Source organism: Cyanistes caeruleus, chromosome 16 (genome assembly GCF_971803275.1).
Source record: "Cyanistes caeruleus chromosome 16, bCyaCae1.hap1.1, whole genome shotgun sequence".
In the NCBI taxonomy this organism is placed as follows: Eukaryota; Metazoa; Chordata; class Aves; order Passeriformes; family Paridae; genus Cyanistes; species Cyanistes caeruleus.
In genome coordinates this window covers 11,484,530-11,508,879 of record NC_141716.1, presented here as the reverse complement: position 1 = coordinate 11,508,879, position 24,350 = coordinate 11,484,530, and the positions used below count along the sequence as shown (strand labels likewise).

At 41.0% G+C, this 24,350-nt stretch overlaps 1 protein-coding gene across 12 annotated transcripts in view; it reads left to right on the top strand.

Moving 5' to 3' along the window:
- The window catches only part of PTPRT (protein tyrosine phosphatase receptor type T), a 432,610-nt gene that overhangs the window by 143,891 nt on the left and 264,369 nt on the right, over positions 1-24,350 (top strand). For all 12 annotated transcript variants that reach the window (XM_086852378.1, XM_086852376.1, XM_086852367.1 and 9 more), the window contains exon 3: positions 22,369-22,640. In XM_086852378.1, coding sequence (XP_086708504.1) covers positions 22,369-22,640 — 272 coding nt within the window. The remainder of the gene's footprint in view (positions 1-22,368; positions 22,641-24,350) is intronic.

Sequence of the window (24,350 nt, the reverse complement as noted above, 5' to 3'; positions counted from 1 at the left end):
TTAAAAGAGACTTGAAGAGTTGCAGGAATCAGGACACTTGTGCTCTTTGGGTGATGCCATGGGCTTGTGGGTGCAAAAAGGTCAGAACAGAATGAAAAGCTAAAGGAGTTCCTGAGAGGAGCACAGGGCTCAGTTCTGTAGTTGAGGCTCCAGCTGAAATATTCCTTAAATTAAGCTTGGAATTGGGCACTTAATTAAAGATTTGTTATCAATCCATTGAAAGCCACAGTCCCACTCCCCTGCCATGGCAGGGACACCTTCCACTGTCCCAGGCTGCTCCAAACCCTGTCCAGCCTTGGGCAGTTCCAGGGATCCAGGGGCAGCCACAGCTTCTCTGGGCACCCTGTGCCAGATTTTTTATTTTTTATTTTTTTCTTCTTTTTTCCTTTTTTCCCTTTTCTTTTCTTCTTTTTTCTTTGTATTTCAGACCCCAAATCCATTAAAAGACAAATATTTTTAAGGTGCTTGCATCTTCCAAACACAAAATATTAAAAAACAAAACAAAATGCTAATTTTATTAGAATATTTTTTTTTAAAATTAAAACCCTTGCAAGGCTTTGCTTTCCCCAAGCAAATTTTGTGTTGGGAATGGTTGTAGTGCCTTTCTTCCCTGTGCATCCATCAGTGCTTATAGGGCTTTTACAGATTTGTTCTCTTGCTAAGACCAGATTGGTGTTTCTTTCTGCCACTGAAGGAAAAGGATGGCTCAGCAGTTGAAAAATCAGGTTTTTTCTGTAAATACTTCCCCAGCCCCCAGAGCTGCTCAGTCCATTCAAAATCAGTGTATGTGCTCCCTCTGGCCCCCTTCTGACCCTGCTGAGGCTGGTGGTTCTCAAGCCTCTCTGAGGACGTTCATCTTATTCTCTTGATCAAGGACAAATAAAAATCAAATTGGACAGAGCAAGAGAGATATTGGGAAATCAATCACAATGTGAGTAGGTTTGGGGTTTTAGGAGATGGGAAGCTTGGAAATTTGGGCAAGTGGCTATTACTGACAATTTCAGAGTCTGCCTGAAAAAAATGCATCTGATATTTGCTATTTGTTGTGGGAACAGTTGTTCCTCGCTTGTAAAAGTCTCAGTGATCCAATCCAGGAATAGAAGCAGTGTTTTTGTCGCTTGGAGGCACATGTTGTGATGAGCAGAACTGGATAGTGAGTAACCCATCAGCTGAAAAATGCCACAGACAGGATTTAGGCTGTTACTGAGCCCAAACAATGTCCAAGGCGTCAAGCTGGGTTGGTGAATAATTCATAAATGAGAGAATTGTCCATATAACCAGGTAAAGCACTTGCACAGGGTTTTGGTGAGCCCCTTCTCATGGTGGTGACTTATGAGCTTGTGTGATGTTCTTTACACCCCCACAATAAAGCTTTTTTATTTCATTTATTTCATAGCTGGGTCAGGAATTCAACTGGCATCCCAACCCTTCTGCCAGAATTTCACAGAGACTTCAGACATTGCCCTCCATGGCCTTTTCTTCACCAGATGGCCTGATGGGCTAAAAAAAAGCCTAGTTTACACCAGGGTGGCCACGTCCATGACTTCCCCAAGATCCTTCTCCCGTGAGAGCAGAACCAGAAATGCAGAGCATGTGCTGTCACATTCCTTCCAGGGGTTTGTAGAGCAGCATGGCCTGGAAAGCTGATCCTGCATGGAATGCTGGTGTGAAGAGCTGGGTGTTTGCAATGTTTTTTACACTTTTCCTGTGGATTTTTTCTTTCTCTAAGAGATACTTCATAGCAGGAAAGTATTAGAATATCAGTGATTTATTCATTTTGCCGAGCATAACATCACCCATGCTGAGATTAAATCTTCCAGGGAGTTACAGTTTCATGTTTGTTTGGTTTTTGATGTTGTAGCAATAAGCAGAAAAACTCTGGCCTTAAGGGGTGAGGAAGGCAGCTGGCACATGAATGGCAGAAGCAGCTGAACCCCTGAGATGTCTGAATAATTTCCAATGTATTATCACCTCCTTTTTCATTACTGCATTAGAGTTCATTAAAAAGATTGGGTCTTTGAACTGGCTGACACGGTGTTCACTGAAATATTTTGCCCAGCTCCCACCACTGGCTTGCATGTTAATAAGTGAAGCTCAAAGTCTGACCCTCGGTTTTGAAATCCTCTGGTGGCATGTCAGGACTGGGGAATAGGCTTGTAATTGGATTTTTAACAGATACGAGTGTGTTTTAAGCCCTCCTTGAACTCTGTGAGTAGAACTGATGGAACACACCAGTAAATAGGGAAAAGACAAGTAAACACAGGATTTGGAGCATAGTGATCACTCTGTGTCCCTGAGTTTCTGAAGGAATCTCTGGGATGCTCTTCCATCAAGTGCAAATAAAAAAGATCAAACAGCTGCTGTAAATAATACTGGTGGCCAGTTCAAATGAAGATTCAAGTGAGACATAAAGTTATTCTGTTTTTTTTTTTCTTTTCTATTTCATTATTCAGCCTAGAAAATCAATGTATGTATGTATGTATGCTGCATGCATTAACAAGGTGTTATTTGTAGCACCTGGATGCCTTGAGAGGAAAAAGCCCTAGAGAAAATAAAAAATAAAATTTATGACTTAATATATTGAGTTTAGACAATATCAGCCTTGAAAGGCCTTGTTGTGAGTGGAGTAGGGCTTGGCAATTGTTATCCTAATGACTTATTCATTAAAGAGAAGAAAATCTATATGGAAAGAACAAGAGAAATCTGTGTTTCTTCACAAACATATGCATCAGCACAGACTCCAGCAAGTGCTGTAAGAGTGTGTTCTCTTCCCTGTGCCCATCACAAGGGACTGAATTATGCTGCCACACTCTGTGGTGGGGTAATAGATTTGTGCAATGCTGACTTCAGAACACTGAGCACATGTGTCTGCATTAATTAGGGAGCACATTCTGTTGTGTTTGCCTTTATTCAGGGAAGCTGTGCTGGTTGGGCTCTTTGGGGAAGAACTACTGATTCCTTTCCTTTCCCACTTTTTGCACCTGCTTTCAAATTTGCAACATTTTCAGGGCAGAAAGAGGCAACTCCCCAATGAAGCTGAGGTATCAGGACAATAAAACCTCAGGAATGTGTCCATTGATTTAGGAAAGAAAGGCAGTTCTGAATTTTGTGGTGTTGGAGATGGCCTTCAGATTCTTGACTTATTTAAAATTTGTCTTAGCAGCAAATTCTCTGGTAGCACATCTTTGAGCAGTAGCAGCTCTGCTGTGAGTCTCAGTAGCTGAATAGAATTTCCTCTCCTTGTGTTTTCTCCCTGTATAATAAGCCTAAAACATCTTCAGTTTAAAGGTTTCAAGGTTGCTAACTAATTACCCAGACTTAGAAGGCTTTTTCCTGGAAGATGTTGCACTGCAACTGTTCAGTATAAGATTTCAGTACTATTTTATTTGAAAGCATAGCTGAATCTAAGGAGCAAATACCAGACTAATTAGTTGCTTATCAAGTGGGATCTGTCAATTTTTATATTCTTTATCTGAAGTAAAACCCACGGTTTCATGCTGTTGAAATATCAAACAATTGGACTGATTTCAGGTTGGCTTTAATGCTCACTCTGTCTTTTCTTTGAAAGGAGAACTGTTCTCCCAATATTTACATTTATTAAGAAAGTGTTGATTTTTAAAAGTCTCTGGTATATTTGCAGGACAAAGAAGCAGCAGAACTGATTTTTATGGATTTAGTCCTGTTTCAACCATTGGAGACACTCCTGGCTGTGCACTGAGAGGCTCGAGGCCAAAGCCAGGTTGTGGTTTATTCTGTGGCCCTCTTGGCTGTGTAAATGGCATTTCACACCTTCTGTCTGGCTGTGATAAATGTGAGGAATGAGTCCTAAGAACCCTGCTCTTGGCTCTGGTTTCACTGGGAGCTTTAGCAAGAGCATGGTTCCAGCTAGGACAGCTGAGAAGTTCAATGAAAAAGTGGAATAAAATTAATTTTCCTTGTGATTTCTCCCTGGACAATAAACCTAAAACTTCCTCAGTTGTGCTTTGCTGTCAGCGTCATCATCTTTCAGTGCTGCCAGAATGTTGGTCAGAATACCTGGAATTCCATAGGTGTGGTTTGAATGCTTGTGAAGGCTTTGGTTTTTTGGGAGGTGTTTGGCATGGCAAAGATGAGCGAGCAGGTGTTCCCCAAGTGCCCAAAAGCTCTCTGGAATTGGCTGTGCAGCCCTGAGCATCCGAGTCTGGAAATTCCCCTGGCACTTGTGATGCCTGGGAGCACCACGCTGAGCAGGGAAACCCAGAGATTGCAGCCTGACTTACCTGTGGAACATCTGAGACATCAAAGCAGGAATAACAACATCTCTGAGAGCTTGATGAGTAATTAAACTCATTTCCAAGTTGCAGGTAAGCAGTGCTTCACATTTTAACACATCCTAGAAGACTTTGGCTGTAAAATTGTGTGGTTGAGTACATGGAATTTTAAAATCATAGAAAGGCTTGGTTTGGAAAGGACCTTAAGGGTCATCTAGTTGCAAAAATATCCCAAAGCCTACAAAACACTTCAGAACTTGGGGCTATTTGGCATTTTAGTGCCTTTTGATGCTTGATTTCTAGCACCACTGTGTATGAAGGAGATTTGTTCAGTAGTTTCTTAAATATCAAATAGTTAAAACAATATTTTACACTGAAGTGTAAGAAAAATATGTTAGAGAAAAATAAGTATGTTAAAGACCCAGAGAATTCCAGGGAGGTTAAGGATATACTCTTTAGAAATACAGCTCTTAAAAAACTGATGGGGAAATGGTTGCATGCTGAGCCTGACTGAGTCTGGAAACAGGAAGAAATTACATTCCACTGTTATTCCAAATTAGTCCCTTTGATAGAGGCTGTATGAGTACAAAATAGAAACTGAGCCAAATGGGGCAAATTATCTCAATTTTTGTTAATTCGTTTATGCCTTGTCACAATACACTGACTGAAAAAAAAAAAATTCTGGAACTGTTTAAAATGGTGCAAAAATAGATCCAATGTTTTAGAAGAAAAGTAGGATAAGATTCTTAAAGATGATTTATTTTTTTGAAGAAGGATTACATTTAGCATGTGGTACCTACAGCACTATGAAATCAAAATTTCATAAAGATATCTGTGTTGCAAGAGTAAATCTAGGGCATGTTACCAGTTTGTACTGGAATATGCTGAGCCTTTGCCTTACAAGGGTGAAAAGTATTTGTGTCTCAGGAAAGCACAAGCTGCAAGTGCTACGTGTTCCAAATGGAAAGGTGTGTTTTAAATGGACTGCCTGGAGATTTGGAAATTGGATTCTTCCTTCTAGCATAACCAGGCAAATCTGCAAAGCAATTTTCAGATGGCAGGATTGCTCAGTCTCGGTTCCTCTGGTGGCTCTCATCATGGGGCTCAGTGTTAGAGAGCACTGAACAAATGGAAAGGAGCTTTGTTTTTCCACAGGTCATTCCTACATTTGCCTCCCAATCTGAAGTGTTTCATCTCGGGTACATTTCTTACTCAGCCACTGAAAATAGTGTTTGCAGAACTGGTTTGAGCAGAGCATTAAGCAGGACTATCTTAAGATTTTTACTGTTTTTTTTTTTTTATTTTAAACAAAATGTTTTAATGTAGCATCTTCCTTATGCCTTACAGTTGGGAAGGGAATAATTCTGCATGTGGAGCAGCACTGAGCCCTTTGTGTGGTTACAGCATCACCATCCTCTGAGTTACCACACATCACTGACACAAATAAGATTCCAAACTGGAAGCCTCAGTGCATCTCAGTGCTTTATCAAAGGACAAGAGGAGGCAGGCTAAATGACATCGCTTTTTTGGGGTTTTTTTTGAGAAATTTTGGTTGCTTGAGAAATACTCAAGTGACCCAAAATCTGATATCATTGCTCCTGACAAATCAATTATCTTGGCAGCACAGCTGGCTACCTGTATGTGCACCCCCATTTAAAGGAAAACATTATGGGTTTGATGAGGTTACTCCTCACAGTGAATTTATTCTGGCAGCGATCTCTGTGAATGACAAAGTCATGAGTAACCTATGCAGGTTACTCTGGTGGTGTGTCAGCAGAACCTGCAAGGCAAAAACTGCTGCTGCCAGCCTGGCGTGGCTGAGGAGGTTGGAATTAGATGATCCTTAAAGTCCTTTCCAAACCAACCTATTCTGGGACTGATAAACACGAGGTCATTTCAGCAGTTGTTTTTCAGGAGTACAAACTTCCTAATTTAGTCCTTATTAGGGTTTAGCCTGTGAGTGGAATGTCATTCCAGCAGACAGAGGATGTGTGCTGACCCTGCTCTGGTGCCCATGGAGTTAACACCAGTAGCAGCCAGTCTGTGGAAGGGTTCTCTGGAATGGGAACTCTAAAAGATCTGTCCCAGGTTTTTGCTGTTGGCACTGCTGCATTTTGAACTGCTGATTTTTTGGACTGTGTTGCAAACCTTAAGTAATGTTAAAAAACAAGATTTTGTAATGCTGAACTATTGTTGTTTTATGTTGAACTATTGGAGGAATAAATATTATTCATTTATGCATTTGAAGATGTTTTCTTATTTCTCCTATGATTTTTTTCACCACAGCTGTCTGGTTCAGTGCAATCTGAAAGACAACAGGGGCACTCTGTTTTCTTTTGGAGTTGCCTTCTTAAGCCAAGATGGTTTAGGTTAAAGTATCCTGCTGATCCTCATGCTACCTGTGTTCTGCACAGATCAGAAAAGAGTTCTAAACACTTACTTGACAAATACTTGGCAGATTTAGGGGATGTATCCGGAAAAGACAAAGTTACCAGGGTAGTTTTCTTGTGTGAAGAGATCTGAGGGCTTTAATCACTTCAGGGAAATATCAGCAACTTGTAACTATGAATGCAGAGACACACATGTTTATCAAGAGATATTGCTGCATTTTCTCACAAGCCAGACATCTCTTTAATTCTCTGTGTGGTATTGTGAAGCCAGCCAAAGGAATAAGTGACACCAAGTGGCATTTCTAGTGGTGGAAGTACAGTGAATATTTGTCACACAGTGCATGATTTGGGTAAATCTGATGTACATCCCAAATTACAATATTATTGTCAGTGGATTAAAAATTCTTATGTCCAGAGGCTGACAGGAATCTGGGGTGTGTGTTTGTGTGTCTGTATATGAAAGATGGCATCCAAATTCTATTCCTTCTACTCTTAGTTGAAATTTACAAGCTAAAAACTGAATGAAAATCATCCTGGTTTGCTAGAACTGTTTAAACTGGGTTCTAAAAATGAGCAGGATGTGAATGTTGGGAAAATCTCCATCCCCAAATCCATATCAGAACAATGTTGATGCCTGGAACACAACTCTTCAGTAAGAGTAGAATTTGATATATTAAACTGGGAGGAGTAGGAATATGATCCTGGATTAGATTTGTGTAGTAGAGATTAATGGGAAAACTGAAAGCTTAACTGCATCTGTGTGCTTAGAAGGTCAGGCTGTGTGCAGGAATTTGTGAGCTAACTCTGTGTAAATCCTACATAAATGGCTTGTTTGTTTGCAAGGCCGTGAGGAGTAATTATTTTTCAGGGATGGATAATCCTACTGAGAAAATGCTTGTTAATAATTTGGCACTGATGCTGATCATGCTGAGTTTGGGGGGAGGTTCATTTGTCTGGGTCATTTAGAGCAGGATCAGAACCCCAGAGAACTGCTCAAGTGTATTTTAATTTGAGTTCTTTCTACTCAAGGTGTTTACAACCTGTTTCAACTGCAAAGTGTCAGAATTGTAGGATAAGCCTTGCCTGTGGAAAAATCCCTGCTTCTGTTTGAAGTCCTGCCAGTACTGAAGCTGCATTCAGGTTCTAAAACATGACAGAAGTTTCTGCTTTACCTCTTGGCCATCTGAAATGCTCTGCTGTAATTGCCTAACATCCAATCAAGCCTCAATGTTTTATATTGTTCCAAGATGTTTCATTTAGAATTTTAGTTTTTAGTCCTGTTTATGTCAGGAACATCTCCTGATATTCTTTGTCTGTTAATGAGCAAAATGTGTAATCCCCCCAAATGTTTTACACCTGCCTAAATTACAGCAATTTTGATAAATAGGGTTAGTGAATTGGAAGCGTGTCAGAGAGCTGCTCTTTTACTGAAGTGTGTGCAGATCTTGCCATTGCTTCCAGTGGAAGAATTAAGATGAATCTGTACACAGGAAACTACTGCCAGCTGTAGCGTGGGTCTGGATGTGTTTCAAGCACAGAATCATGGGGATTGGGTTGGTTTGGGTTGGAAGAGACCCCAGAGACCTCATTCTACCCCCTGCCATGGCAGGGTCACCTTCCACTGTCCCAGGCTGCTCCCAGCCCTGTCCAGCCTGGCCTGGGGCACTGCCAGGGATCCAGGGGCAGCCCCAGCTGTGCCAGGGCCTGCCCACCCTCACAGGGAGGAATTTCCTCCTTAAATCCCATCTAACCCTGCCCTCTGTCAATTTAAAACTGTTCCCCCTTATCCTGTTGCTCCAGGCTCTTTTCACAAGTCCCTCTCCAGCTCTCTTGGAGACCCTTTAGGTTCTGGAAAGGGCTCTAAGGTCTAACCAGGACCTTCTCTTCTCCAGGCTGAGTAGGCCCAAATCTCTCAGCCTTTCAAGTGAATGTAAACTCTGAGGATAAAAATGGCATTCAACTTTCCAAAATGAAAAGGATTCTACCAAGAATAATTTCCAACACAAGTGTAGAGACTTGAAATTGGGATGAAGGGAAAAGCTCAGAATAAGAGTAGGAGATTCTAGGTTTATTTAAATCTCCTAGTTGCAGGAAATGAGAACTGGTGAGTCAGTGAGAATAGCAGTAATTAGCTGCTTCACTTAGAGAAAAATGCACGCTTCAGAGGGTCCAAATGATTACTTTGCACTAGTGTTAATTCTAGAAATTACTGTGTCTTTTTATGGATCTTTCTTGTGGATGTCAGACCTAGGAAGTGTTGGGCAAATGACCAGTTATCATTTCGGTGAGGAACAACAAGTCTTTGATCATCTGAGGAGATTTTGAATTGAAGTGGCTGCTTTGCCAATGTATTTCTTTCATAGCTGTTTAATTGACCAGTAAATAGAAAAGCAGTGGGAATTTTTATTTTGAAGAAGAAAAAAATGGGGATGATTCCAGGAAGTTTGGAGGGAAAATGATTGAAACAATAATAAATATTTTAATCCACTTAGGTGGGTCCAGCACGGTAGACTCATCACCAGAACCTTTGCAGAGGAAAACTCTGACTTTCCATTGTGCAGAAATGACTGTGCCAGTGTAATAATGGATTTAAACTGGATTTACCGGGTATTTCAGAGCTTTTGAAATACCTTTCAGAGTTTATTATCTGAAGTAATCCTCAGGGGGAAACAAAACTCCCTGTTGGTTTTTAAGGTGAGTGCACACAGCAAATCGTCAAAGGTGGCAGAGGGTTCACAACAGGCCCCAAATGTCCTTCCTAATAAAGCATTAAATTCCATTCTGTGAGAGAATATGGACAATTGGATAAGTACAGTAGCACTGAGAGAAAAATGTGAGGGGAGCTGTGAGGAACTAAAGCTAACAGCTCATCAGTTTGGGGTAGGCTGGGGACAGTTTCTCATATAGAACTTCTGAGTTTTGGTGAGCACTGTGAGCTCTGCTTGCTCTACAAACTCAGTGTATTCCTGGCCATCCAAACCAATCATTTTGCTGTGGCAGGAACCAGGGGAAAAAAGTGGATTTAGATGGATCAATGAGATCAGCAGTTACAGTATTTAAAGTTCCCACCCAAACAGTGGCATCAAGTCCATCTGCCATGGCCTGCAGAGCTCAGAATGGCTCTGGTAGAATCCTGCCCTGTTGGTTTTCATCAGGAAAATCTGGACCAGAAAATGTGATTCAGTAGATACCATTAATTTCTAATAAAAATTTAACAACATGCATATACCTCTGTTTATTTCTAAATGGACTGCAGTCCTCGGGAAATAAATCTCTCTGTACTTTTGAGCAATTTAGTAAAAAATGCTTACACAGGCGTCCAGCTCGAAAAGCACATGGGAATAACAGCCTTTGTAGATACTGGGAATCCTATTTCTGCCTAATATCAAAAAGACCAGAAAGTGAAACATGATAAAATATTACAAATTATGAGTCCTTTAAGTGTACTGAGCCTATTTGATTAAAACAGGGGTGTGTATACAGTGGCTCAAAGGCAGCATGTTTCAAAAAGATGCTTTGTTACTAAACATAAGTGTTGAGTTATTTGAGCAAAAATACTTGTCAAGTTTTAGTACTATCAGATGTCTCCTTAAATAATGATTAAACTTTGGTGTAATGATTGATATGGTTTAATAATCTTTAATTATAACTGTATGGTTTTGGATTTCTTTAAGCACAAATACTGTGTTGTGGTGTGAACCGGTCACCAAATTAATCATTTGATACAGAAATAGCTGCTCTTTGGATTAAATTATTCTGTTATCACAGAGACTTAGGCACCCTCTCTGAGCACCAGGACAAGCCACTGTTGGCAGCTGAGTTGCTTCAAGGTGGCATTTCCTTTTCTCTTTTGAAATAAAAGTCAGAAACCTTCAGCTGGACAATGTCTCCCTGAACTGTACAATCCCCTGGAAAAGAGGGTGCTGGTAGCAGCCCCCCTGTTTAGGTTGCTGCAGTTCTAACAGGAGTTAAGACAGGCAAACAAACATTGTGTTTAGAAGAAAAATGTGGTGTAATTTAGTTCCCATGGGGATGAGCAAATGCTGGTGATGTCAGCTGGGAAAGCCGTGGGTTGGCCGTGGCTCCATCCCCCCCCGTGCCAGCACTCCCCCACTGGGGTCTGCACCAGCCTCTGCTTTGGCACTTTGGAGCTGCTCCTTTTGAGAAATTGTTGTGCTGCCATACTCTGTGGTGCCTTGTGAGATGGCCCTTAATTATTTTTGAACCCACTCTGCCAGATTCCATCCTTGGCTATGCTGCAGCGCTCCCAGAATAGCAGCAGTGACTTCAGCAGCACCCAGTGCTCAGAAACCGAGCTCATCAAAGTTGAAAATTTGGTGCAAAAATAACTCAGCCTCTGACCTTTAACATATTCTGAGTTTGGAGCTGTAGTGTTGATTTCTTAGATGTACACAGAAGTGACCATATGGTTAGAGCAGAGTTATGTAAATTTGAAGACACAATTCCTCTTCAGACATCATTTGCTCTGTTTGCCTTTTGGCATTACATTTAATATGTGCTTTCTGTCACAAATAGAAAAGGTAATAATCCCTCTGCAGTTTCCTGGAAAATGTTACATATACAAAACATATGGAAATGTTAGCCGAGTTGCAGAGACCATAAATGTTGGCTGGCAATGGAGCTGCATGCCTGCTAATGAGACATTTAATTCTGGCTGACATGGAAACCGCTCCTAATACTCTAGAATTATGTAATAAAATATATTTAGCTATTTGTCTTTAATGATTAAGCAAACAGAGAGCCTGATGTATTGAAAATAAATATGTGCCTGAACCGTGGAGCTCAGTGCTGCCCAGGAAAGCGATGTTTGCACCAAAATACTTCTGGCAGCTGCCTGGCTGATGCCAAAGGCAATTCAAGAGTGGTTTTCCACAAAGCCTTCGTTGGTTCAACCTTTAGGGTCCAACTGGCCCAGCAATTTAGATTTGATGTCAGTTTTAATTAACCACAGCAGCAAGAAGATAAGCACAGTTTATTAACTTGCCACGAGCAGGGAGCTCTGGGTAGAGCTGTCTCAGCTGATGGTCTTGTGAGGCTTTGGAGACACAGAGGCTTTTTTTAGACACAGCAGACTGGAGCCTGAGAACCTTGAACAACACCAGGGTGACCACCTGAGAGCATTCAACCTCAGAGGCTTTAGAGTAGCCAAATTAAATAAATTCAATTGCGAATTATTATTATAATAGCAAGTTGTGAACCTGGAACCATTCATCCACACACCTCTCACCAGTGAGGCTGCAGCCAACAGCTGCTGCATCTTTGGGAAGGGAGAAGGAGGCAGAATGGGGTTTGTACTGTGCCCTTCATCTTTTAAGATGTTGTAAGGGAAGAGGATTAGGTAAAAATATAAAGATGTGTTCAGAGAGAAAAACAAGCTGGAAAATAAGATCAACACAAAATAAAAGCAGAGAACAAAGGCTGCCCTGGCAAAGGACTGTTATTAAATTTGTAATGGCTTAATTGATCAGCCATTGGATCTGGATAATGCAGAGCAGTCTATGAGGATTAGCATGTGTTATTAGAAGTTGCTTTCTGTGCCTTTCACCATTACATAAATCAGACCTTCATGGGATAGGGAGCACTGGAAACCTGACTTTTAAATGTAAATTTTGTGCATGTCACGTAAGTTGAAGCATATCAGATCCTGTTTCTGGAGAGAGGTTTTACACTGGGAAACAACAGACTTTTTTGGCTTGCTGCCCCCTCCAAGCAGAGCTGATGTTGCAGTGCCAGAGATGCAGTGATTTAATTATTCAGTTGCTTGTAGTCACCAACCTAAAACATGTTTTCTTTGCATCTGTATCCACCTGGTTGGAGAGATTTTTATTTTTAACCATAGGGTTTTGACAGGATACAGAATTTAATTTTTAAAATAAGAACCGTGTTTGAATACAAAGCTGAGACACACAGAGTAAGTAGCAATTGCTCAAAAAGTACTGACCATTTCCTCTGAACTCCTTTCCCCCTGGTATTTCAGGAGAGAGGTGCCTTTGGCTGCAGGTTATGCCCCAGGTTAAATCAGGTGAGGAAGGGATGGTGTTCTGCTGAATCCTTCTTGAGCAACATCCGTGTGCGAGCCTTCGAGCAGAGATTGTGACTCACGTCCCCACATCATCTCTGGGACTTCAACCTTCAGCTGCAATAAAGCTCTTGGGTGCTAAGAACAGGGATTTTGATGTCATTAAATTAAGATATTATGTTGGATAATGGCTGTTACCCCTATTTTTCATTTACCCATTTAATTACATAAACATTATTAACTGTTTAAATCAATTGCCTACGTTTTACCAGAGTGGTAAGCTCCTGATTGGTAGGATAAGTAGTTGTCAGACTACTGGAATTAAAAAGCAAATAAACCTGTTCAGTTTGCAAGGTTTAGTGTACATTTTCATAGCAAAATTAAATTTGCAGAGAATTCTTGACTATTGTTTACAGTGAATTATATGGTTTTTATTAGAAATGCCTTTACCTGATAGACTGGTGCAACTCCATTGTTAATGGACTCTTTTTTTTTTTAATATCATTGCCAAACAATTTATACCATGTTTATAAATAATAGAATAAGGACACTGTTGAAGGAAACTACTGCAGTGACCTTAGCAACAGTGAATGCTGGCATTCAGTCTATTAAAAAGGTTTTTCACTGCTGAGATTTATAGAATTGTTTCTGATTCTACAGCACACAAGTTTTTGCTTCTCAGTGAACCCAGGCTCTCAGCTGTGGCAATCAGGCTTTTATTAAGGTTTATAAAATGTGTGAGGAAAATTCTAGAAATAGCAGTGGATTCTAGAGATAAGCACAAGATACGTTGTGCATGTGGACACCCCTGGATCCCTGGAAGTGTCCAAGGCCAGGATGGACAGGGCTTGGAGAGACCTGGGATAGAGGAAGGTGTCCCTGCCCATGGCAGGGGCATGGAATTAATATTTTTTAAGGTTCCTTCCAACCCAAATCATTCTGGGATTCTCTGCTACACAGAACAGCTGCCACATGGCTGTAAATGTCAAGCAAAGGTGTTCTCCTGAATTCTCATGGACAATGATTTGTGCTGTACATAAAAATGTGTGTTTGTTAATGAAGAGGAAAATGTGATTGGAGTTCTGGTGCTATTCCAGCCACAGTTCTCCTTGGTGATTTTTAGACTGTGCTCTACGAGGTGCAGGTGGAAAGTGAAGCTGGACCACCTTGCACCACTGAAGTGAGAAATTTTGTCATGAGTCTTTGTGATAAACTGCTCAGTGCTTGTTATAGACTAGAAATGTTAGATGTCAGTGCCTTCAGGAGCTCACTGACTCAACAGATGTCTTTAGAACAAACATCTTGAGGTGCAGGGAAGTGTCATTGCTGTGTTTGTGTCCACAGCTATGAGAATTAATTTTTTGGTGCTGATTTTCCACACTGGAAACAGGTTTCTATATTGAGTAGAGACTACTGGGCACCACTCTGGCCTGTACCTGAGGCCAGAAACAGGTAATAGAGAAAGAGATATTATATTTTTTCTGTCTTGTCACTTCTGTGGTGCTACAGTCAGTTTTCTTGCACTTCTAGATCATACCTTGGTGAAAAACTGATGCAATACATCCCTCCTGTGCTTAAAAATTTCCTCTTGTCTCTTCTGTGCTGGGCACTCTCGCTCTTCCAAGTGTTGCTTTTCATCCCTATTTTTAAGAGTTCTGTCTTCATGTTTCAGTTGAATTTTCTTCAGGCCAATGAAGAATAAAAACCTGTGTCACTGAGGAAATGATGAAGTCAGAACCTGAGTCCTGAACGTTGTCTTTCTCTTGCAAATCTCGCAGTCTGTGTCGTTGGCTGTCCTTGTCAAGGCCACAGATTGACGTGGCCAAAAGTTGCACAAAATGTTACACTGCTAGAATGCTTCTAGCAACAGGGAAGCAGCTATTTTTATTATTGATTTAAATAATCTTGCAAGGTTAAAAGAGCATCCCATTAACAAATGGAGTCCTTCCCAGCCTCTTGCAGAAATCTCATTATCCCCCTTAAAGTCCTCTGCTAATTAAGCACTTGTTGGCTTATTTGTCACTTGATCATTTCCCATAAGGGCTTTGTAGTTGAAGAGGGTTTGGTGACTCTAAACCACCAGCAAGCCATTAAAATGTGATTTATTTTTTTTTCTCTGTAATCCATGATGTATTTTTGTCTTGTTTCTTCTCTTAGGGGTAGTTTAATCTTCCCTGCTAGGCTGGTGAAAGCCTCTGCAGTAGATGTTCCTTTCTTCAGCACTAACTTCATGGGGGGATGAGGGGAAGCTGCCACTTGGCTGGAGACAATTCCTGTGTTGTGAGCATCTTTCAGTGTCTGTGGGTCACCACAATTCACACTTTGGACAGCATTTGTAAAAGGAGAGTGGTTTGATAACAAAGCACTCGTGGTTTATGGGAAAACACACTGGAAATGCAGCAGCCAAGCATGGTTCAGTCAGAGGAATCAGTGGAAAAGCAGTTGTGGGCCTGTGGGGAACCTGCTTTTCTTAATTCTGAGCATGGTCCCACATTGATTTGGCTTTGTATATAAAGAAAAAGGGTTGCAAGCTTCCCCCCTCCTAAAGCCATTTGGAAACGGGCAAACCAGACCCACTTTTGCCACACACTTCATCTCTCAGAGAGGATTTATGTCACAATAGTCACTTTAAATATCTACAGCAAATATTTGAGGTCATATGAGATCAGTCTCGTTCTGAGAAGATTTTTCTTACAAAAATCCCCCACAGCATAATTCTTTTCATAACATTCCTTTCCAGAAGAAAAGCTTTTTACAAATAGTAGATGGTTGCTTAAAAAAATTCTTCCCCATTATTCAATCATTTTATAAGTGAATGAATTGTCCTCATGAATGAAACCGAACCAAATTTGCCATTTATATTCATATTTATCAGAGAATCAAATAGTTTCATTGGTAGATTAATTCAGTATGGCTCACATTTGAGAATTAAACCCCATGGGTCTGATTTTGCCCTAATACATGGAAAAGGGATGTGGTTATGAAACATAGAAATTCTGGGTTTGTACAAATGCTGCTGTCTGTAGTACCTCAGTGAGGGGAAGAGAATTTCTGAGCTTTTTTCCAGGGTCATACACAAATAGGGATGTAAAAATGTGGGAAGTGGGCAGCAGGTAGGTAATCATAAATTTCATAGAATAAGAACTACAAATTAAGTGACAGAATCTTAAAGTGCATAGAAATAATAATTTATTTCTCCCAGCACAATGTATAATCAAACTCTAGAGCTCGTTGACAGACTCTTGCTCCTGACTCAACAAAATTGGTGAGAGAAAGATCATTCTGTGGTTAATTAATGGATGGGGTTAATGCAGCTTTTGACTTCAAAAAAATCTATATATTGCTGATTGTCAGAAGATTGAAATGGTAAATTCTGCTTCACAGCACCCTATGAAGAATTTACATCCTGCTTAAAGTGGCTGCTTTGCCACCGCTTGAAACCAGCTGTGGGGGTAGGTGGAGTTTGTGTTATACTCTCCACAAACATATTTTGTCATATTTAACATGGAAAGTGTTCAATATCTGTTCTGTGGCCTTCAGAGTGACTTAAAGGTAGTTCAGAGAGACCCTTTGCTGTTCCCTGTGATAAAGGGATGGGAAAGGGAAAGGATCCCATTCTCTGTTTCTGTGTTTGGGGCAGGGGAGTGACCCTGGTCCTCTCCACTGGGAATGGAATACTGGGAAAGGGTCAGAGCGCTCCTGCAGAGCAGAGCCTCACCCCACAAACCCTCTCCTGCCAAGGCTATCAGGAACACTGAGTTAGTTTGTACCACAGCAGGTGCCTGGAGGATGAGAGGCAAAGGATCTAACTGGAAATGAGAGGTTTGGGACTGAATAAAAGGGGAAAAAAATACGAGGGTAGTCAAGCAGTGGAGCGGGTTTTCCAGAGGGGATGAGCAATCCTCTGGAGATGTGTGGAACACTCAGCTCTAAGCTCAGGGCTGATCCTGCTTTGAGCAGGGGCTTGCCCTGAGGCCCCTTCAGCCCAGATTATCCCATGTTGCTTTGTTCTGCCTTAACAAGGACAGGTGTCAGGCTCACTTGCTCGGAGATAAAGTTGTTTTTTGGCAGTAAACACAAGCGTGTCTGAAAACACGCCGCTGCACCTGCCGGAAATCTTTGTGTCGGGAAGAGTCTGCTCTTTAAAACTACATTGTACACCTGAGTTTGGTGCTCGGGGTTTTAGAATCCTCATTTTGCAGTGGAGCATTTTGACAGCTTCCTTTTCAAGTCTTTGCTGGTTGCTGTAATTTGACTTTGGAAGCAGCTCAGCTCTTGAAAGCCAGCGGTGAGACAGCACCAGCCAAGGTCTGCCAGCGGCTCCTCGCGTTCCTTCAGCTGTCATTTGACAGAGCACACCCGTGTAAACTTAATGAACAATGTGCAAAGCCATTCAAAACTCAATTATGGCCTTCTCTTTACTGCAGACGTGCGAGAAGGCAAACATAAAGTGCTGATGTGTAAACACAATAGCCACCATCTGCTGCAGAGCGCCGTTTGGGCTCCGGGAACAGGAGCTCTGCTGCAGATGCATCAATAATAGGACGCTTATCAAGGCATCATTATCCACCAAGCAGGGGAAAAAATTGAAATTTGTGGCCAGCTAGAGAGCACTTCATGGTTTAATTCCCCAATTTTCAGTGGTATGTTTAATAACTAGGAGAGAGTGGCGTTTAATGTTCCTGCCGTTGGAAAGGATTTCTGAAAATGAATTTATTTACAGTCTTCCCATCCTCCTTGCTTCAGACTGATATGAGCATAGCACATTCATTTTTACATAGTCAGGATAAAACCAGCAAGATATTAATTAATTTAACCTGTTGATCCAAGAACACCATGTTTAATTGACCTTACACTCAATTTGCTTTAATGAGCTTATACTTCCCTGTCAAATAAACATAAAAAAGAACTTTTATCCAGCCTAGATCATTTTTCTTCCCCAAAATTCATTTTTTTCCGGTTTAGTGTAGGCTTGAAAACTTGAACTCTTGTAAGGAAGTCACCAAAAGAATGAAACTCAATGATATTTTTCTTTCTTTTTTTCCCCCAATTGGATATGCAACAGTGTACACAAGAGTTTCTCCAAGATACCTTTTGTTTTATTCATATTCTTGCCTGGAGCCATTCAGGAGGCTTTCAGTCATCTATTAGTCAATAATTTCCATTTGTGACATGTTAATTCATTCCTTAGTCCTTTGTATGAGTGGAAACTCTGACAAGTGATTTGTTGGTGCCAGAGCAGATTATATCTCTTTTATTTCACATATAGGCCTATAAATTGAGAATAAGTCCCATCAGCTTCAGCTCTCTGCTCAGCCTAAAGAAGGCTGTCAGACCCTGAATCTCAATATGTCAATTTTTATTAAGGATAATGAGGAAAACCACATTTGTCTTTAAAAGGCTGGCTTGTTTTTTATTTATTTTCTCCTGGTAGGAGCTGTTTTCATGATCTCTCACCTATCCCTAAGTGATGGATCTTGCCCACACAAGTTCCATTGACTTGGAAATTTGTAATAGAACAGTGGATCTCATCTGTTCCTCTTGGAGCATGCAGAGCAACTTTGTGAAGATACCTATTCAAGTTCACACTGTAAAAATAGATAAAAATTAAAATAAAAAATAAAAAATAAAAATAAAAACAAAAATAAAATTTAAAAATAAAATAAAAATTAAAATAAAAAATAAAAAATAAAAATAAAAATAAAAATAAAATTTAAAAATAAAATAAAAATTAAAATAAAAAATAAAAATAAATATAAAATAAAAATAAAAATAAAAATAAAAATAAAAATAAAAATTAAAAATAAAATAAAAATTAAAATAAAAAAAAATAAAAATAAAAAAAATAAAAATAAAAATAAGAATAAGAATTAAAAATAAAATAAAAATAAAAATTAAAAATAAAATAAAAATAAAAATAAAAATTAAAAAAAATAAAAAATAAAAAAATAAAAAAATAAATAAAAATGTGTCTATTTGGGGCCAATTTATAGGATACAGGGTATCATTTATTCACAGTTGAATTTTATAGAATGAATATTTCATGAATTTTATTTGTGTGCCTGATGTCAGTGGTTGCCTTGATGGTATTACAGGTTTTCAGCCCCTAGGATGGCCAGGCTTGAGGTGTTTCTCTGGATCCTGTGGGATGAGCTGTGCCTGGGGTATCCCAGGGAAGGGTTTGTGGGAGAAGCTGCCACTCCAAGGCTCTGCAGAAACAAAGGAATGTGGTAAAGTTCCTAGGGAACAAATCCCTCTAAACAAGGTGTGATTTCTCTTCTCTGTCAGAGATGTCTCTGTAAGTGGAAATTCTTCATCTTTTCCACCACCATAAAATAATGCCTCTTATCAGGACTTTTCCTGAGTTTCAAGTTGTGTTTCTTACAGTGTTTCCCCCAGTATCTCTACAGACATTGTATTAAAAAAAATCATATGCTATAAATAAGAAGCTGGGAATAGTTTATCCATGGAAATTGTTTGCAAAGCTATTTTTTTAGCAAATACAACTAATTATTTTGGTAAGTGCTTTTTGGTGGATGGGTATTCTTCCTGCTGGTGTTGTCACTCGCTGGATTCAGGCTCCCCACTCTCCCCAGAGTTGTCAGCACAAAAGGCCATGAATAGCTTGTGATTCATTTTTTTGTGGGTGGCAAAAAATAAAACTGTAATTATTGTTTGGAACTTTTTATAAAAGCTGATGTTTTTTTCTCCCAGAGGAAAGCTCATTATTCTTATATATGAATCTGTAAAAGTGAAATACTCCCTAACTTTTGCTGCCACTGAAGCACTTACCTCCCCCGGTGCAGTTCAGGGCTGTATTGTCCTAGAACAGCTTCAGAACAGTTCTTTAGGGCAGGATAATTTATGAGTTATCCAAATTAGAAAGGTTAAGAGGCATTCCCAGAAGTGGAATGCTGTGCCAGGTGCAGTGCAGTCAATTGTGGTGTAAAAATCCCTTTTCTTTGGTCTCTCCCCAGTGTAGGAGGCACTTGGTCAAAAACCTGGTGAACTCACAGGAGCTCTGCTGCTCCTGGGGTGATTCTGGGCTGCATTGCCTCCTCCAGGGTGGGATCTGGCACTTGGGGAACTTGTCTTCATTGTACTCAAGTGGCTCTGAAATGCTTCAGGCAGAGCAGCATTTCTCAGCAGCTGCTGGGCTCCTCCAGACTGTGCTGCCCTTACTCAGCAGTTTCACAGGGTCTTCTCTCCCAAGATCTCTGCAGAAAAGCGATTCCTGCAATTGTGTACTGACAGTAATCCTGGAATCCCAAAATGGGTTGAGTTGGGAGGGACCTTAAAGCTCATCCAGTGCCACCCCTGCCATGGCAGGGACACCTTCCACTGTCCCAGGCTGCTCCAAGCCCTGTCCAGCCTGGCCTTGGACACTTCCAGGGATCCAGGGGCAGCCACAGCTTCTCTGGGCACCCTTTGCCAGGGTCTGCCCATCCTAAAGTGAAAAATTCCTTCCCAATTTCCAATCTAAATTTCCCCTCCTTCAGCTTAAAGCCTCTTGTCCTGTTCCTCCATCCCTTGTCCCCAGTCCCTCTCCAGCTCTCCTGGAGCCCCTTTAGGCCCTGGCAGGGGCTCTGGGGTATCCCTGGAACCTTCTCCTCTCCAGGTGAGCACCCCCAGCTCTCCCAGCCTGGCTCAGAGCAGAGGGGCTCCAGCCCTCAGGGATCTGGGTATCACAATCAGCCTCCCCAAATCTGGCTGTCTCAGGTTCCCAGCTTGCTGCCTCTCCAAGCCTGCTGGCACCTGTGCTTTCTGATAATAAATGTTCTCAAGTCATAGAAACAGAGCCCAAATTCCATTTCTCAAAAGTTCCGTTTATATAAGTAGATTTTTAAGATTAATGTGTATAAGTTACATGCTGAAGAGAGGGATTTTATGATTGACTGGGAGCAGAGTTACATCAGCAATGGGCATTTGTAGGATCCTAATTTTTAGAGAGAAGCCTGAAAGTTTGGATTCAGCTCTAGCATTTCTCCAAGCTCTTGCTGTGATTCTGGAATTTCTTGACTTGGGACCATTTTGTTTTTTGTTTTTCATTTGTTTCCATTGAAAGGCAGCATTGCCAGAGACTATCTTGCCTACAAACTTTCTTAGAGTCTCTTCCTCTTCCCCAGCTGTGCTTGCATTGTGCTGGAATTTTCCAAGGTCTTTAGAGTAACTTTATTTATTTTTTTTTAAAGATTAATTTCCTCCCATCCATCCTTTACAAAATGCATATGTGTCATATAAACACAGGGGGGAAATACCCGCTGAGAGAAAGTTGCTTGTAGCTGTTATAAATTTATAATATATGACTGTTCACTGCACAGAATTGATCCAAATGTTTGCCTGGCTCATCTGAATCACCTGCTATGGCGAGGAAGAGGGAAATTCAGTAGGTCAGAAGTGAGGCAGGGCTTTTCAAACTCAATCTTCTGTGAACTGCGAGAGGCCAGCAGACAAACACGTCTGTAGCGTGGCTTGGCAGCAGCATCAGAGCCAGGAGTGTCAAGAGGGTTGTGTTTGATTAAAAATTATCATGCCTGGCTGCTAACACTCAGATTCCCCCCTCCCCATCCCGGTGTTTTCTTTAGTTCTTTCTGAGTGTGATTGTCTGCACCCACATGAAGGAGATCCTGTAACCAGAATTGAATCAAATAACTCTCATCATGTTCTCCCTTATTGCTGACATTTGTCACCTTGATGCATCTGTGAGGAGATGAGTGGAGACACAATGTGCTGTAAAATAACTGCTTGATGAATCCAAATGCAAGTTCAACATCGAGTGCCATGGTTAATATGATGCAGACTTCCAGGTTAACAAACTCATAAATTGCCTCAGTATACATTTCCCTCCCTAAACTCAGCCTACCTTCCCTCCCACAAGAATTATTGTCCTGTTGCATTATTACAAGTGAAGATGTTGCTGTTCTGTTAACAACTCTCACTTGGTTGTGCTCTGAAAACTGGGGTTTTCTTAACATGACCTTCAAATATTCAGGTGCCAGGGTTCACAGGTATGGACTGGCATGAAGGGTGTTGGGGCCATGCAGGCAAATATCAGCTGACTGTATATATCTGCTGTTGTTTTTGTGTTGAATCATAGAATTGTTAAGATTGCTTTCATTGATCATCAAATCCAACCATTAGCCCAACACCATGCTCACCACTAAACCACATCCCCAGGCACCACATACACACATTTCTTGAACACTTCCAGGGATGGTGACTCCACAATCTGTTCCAGTGCTTTACAACACTTCCCATGAAGAATTTTTTCCTAATATCCAATCTAAGCCTCCCCTGGTGCAACTTGAGGCTGTTTCCTCTCATCCTGTCACTTGTTACCTTGTACTGAATGTGCCTTTGGGAGCTGTGTGCAACAGGAGAGCCTGGCTGTTGCTTGAAGTGGGAATGTGCTTTTGTTTAGAGTGACTGTGTGATCACAAGGTGATAAAATAATACAAGCAAGGCAGTATTTCTATTTTGGTTTGCAGTTTATTTAATTAAAGTGGTTCTAGCTAGCTCTGAGTCTAGTGGTGTGTATACCCTGCAATTTTAATATCCTTTCTCTCCCTAACAGCTGACATCAAACAGCTGCTTCCTTCAGAGGAACGGTTTGTTTTGTGGCTTGAGAGGTTTACACCAAAAATCCACACAAACCCACCCTTTGTTCTCTTTTTCCTTTGCTCTGCAGGCTCCTTCATGATGGTGAACAGCTCTGGGCGAGCATCAGGGCAGAAAGCTCACCTGCTGCTGCCCACGCTGAAGGAGAATGACACCCACTGCATCGACTTCCACTATTACCTGTCCAGCCGGGACCGCTCCAGCCCCGGCTCCCTCAACGTCTACGTCAAGGTCAACGGGGGCCCCCAGGGCAACCCCATCTGGAACGTGTCAGGGGTGGTGACCGAGGGCTGGGTGAAAGCAGAGCTGGCCATCAGCACCTTCTGGCCACATTTTTATCAGGTAGGGGTTTGTAATATTTTTCCTGCCCCCTCTCTCTCTCCTTTGTTAGTTTGGAAAATCGACACCTCCCTCCCTGGTTTTTCCTCTCAGAATAAATTCACCTGTAGTGGTTCTATAGGCAGCTTAGCATATTTCTTCCCTTCTCCTTCACCTTTTTTCTTGAGTTGTTGGCAGGCCACAGAGAGATGGATGGGAGGCAGTTATTGACAAGACCCACTCGTTCATGATGAAATTTCCTCTTGTATCGGCGCTTTCCGTGGCACTGTGTGACTGTAAACAAAACAGTTTCTGGATGTGCATCTGTGCTCTGCAAAAAAAATCTCCCTGCATTATTTTTGGACCATGGTTGGTTCCATAGGAAGGAACATTTTGTGACTTGGCCTTGTGTCTTGTACCCCTACGAGGGGTGTAAGCACATAAGGTACTAATAAATTCTGATACCACAGTATCAAGTGTGGATATCTTTCACTAGATCCTCAGTTCCTCCTCTTTCTAGCACAGCTTTATTTATTCTGTTCGAAGATTAATATTTTATTTAGAAAAGGACAAAGCCAAGGAATGTAATGACTACACTATTTTTGGGTTATATTAGCTTTACACCTACTTATTAGCTGCTTCAAAATTTCACGTGGCAACTTTGCAGCCATTGTTTTAATTTCAGTTAGATAATTTGCACACAATGGACTCACATACTACTTTTTATTTGTTGAAGGAGTACTTTTGTCTTGTTTTATATTCAAGACACACACACACACAAAGAAAAAAAAAGCCTGGGAGGTAATTGTATCCTAAACCTTGCAGGAGATTTGATGTAATAAAAGACATGAGTGAGATAGGGACTGAGATAGAATGAGCTATGAAAAGGCAGCAAATAGTCTGTGTATAAAAAACAGCAGGTAGAAAAGCCTCTCTTTTTCTTGCTTCTAATAACTGGGAAGAAGGTCTATAAAATCTGAGCTGGAGGAGGATGCTTTAATGTGCTGCCTCTGAAAGAGTTGTGGGTACCAGCAGAATCCACAGAGTGCACCCGGCAGGCGAGAGGGAAGGATAAAGAGATGCAAATGTGTGGAAAGTGGTGTTTTAAGGGCAGTGCACAACTTGTGACTGTTCTGAAGGCACACTGGAGTGCTCCTACTCCATTCATATTAACGTGATCCTGGGCATGAAGCAGAATTTTCTTCATCGTAGGTGCTCCACAGAGATAACAGAAATGATCTTTCACCCAGAAAATCAAAGCTTGAAAAACCTGCAAAAGGCAGTCTGATCTCATACTAAGAGGGATCCTGCTCTCAGATATATCAATAGGAGGCTTCCTCAGCCTCACTTAGGTCTTTTACAAGTACTTTGGCAGGTCAAGTTTGCTGGTTTTGGGCAAAAGAATCCTTTAAATCAAACAAGAATTTTCCACTAAAGCACAAAAATGAATGGATTGGAAGGCAGCAGTATCTGCCCAGGAGTAGTTCCTTCCTAGAAAATGCAAAGGGCTTCTTTTTAAATTTGTGATGGGTGAGAGTGATGTTTCCTTCTGGTCACACTTGAATTTTTATTCCTTAAGTATGACTTTTAAAGTTTGAGATCTGTCCTGGATATTATGGGGGTCTGGTAGACTGATTTCAATCTCTGGTTTTACAAATCACCTTATTGGTGGTTTGTAGTCCTGAGTTTCTATATTTAAGCAAGGTTTAAGAAAAAATTAAGAGAAAGAAGAGA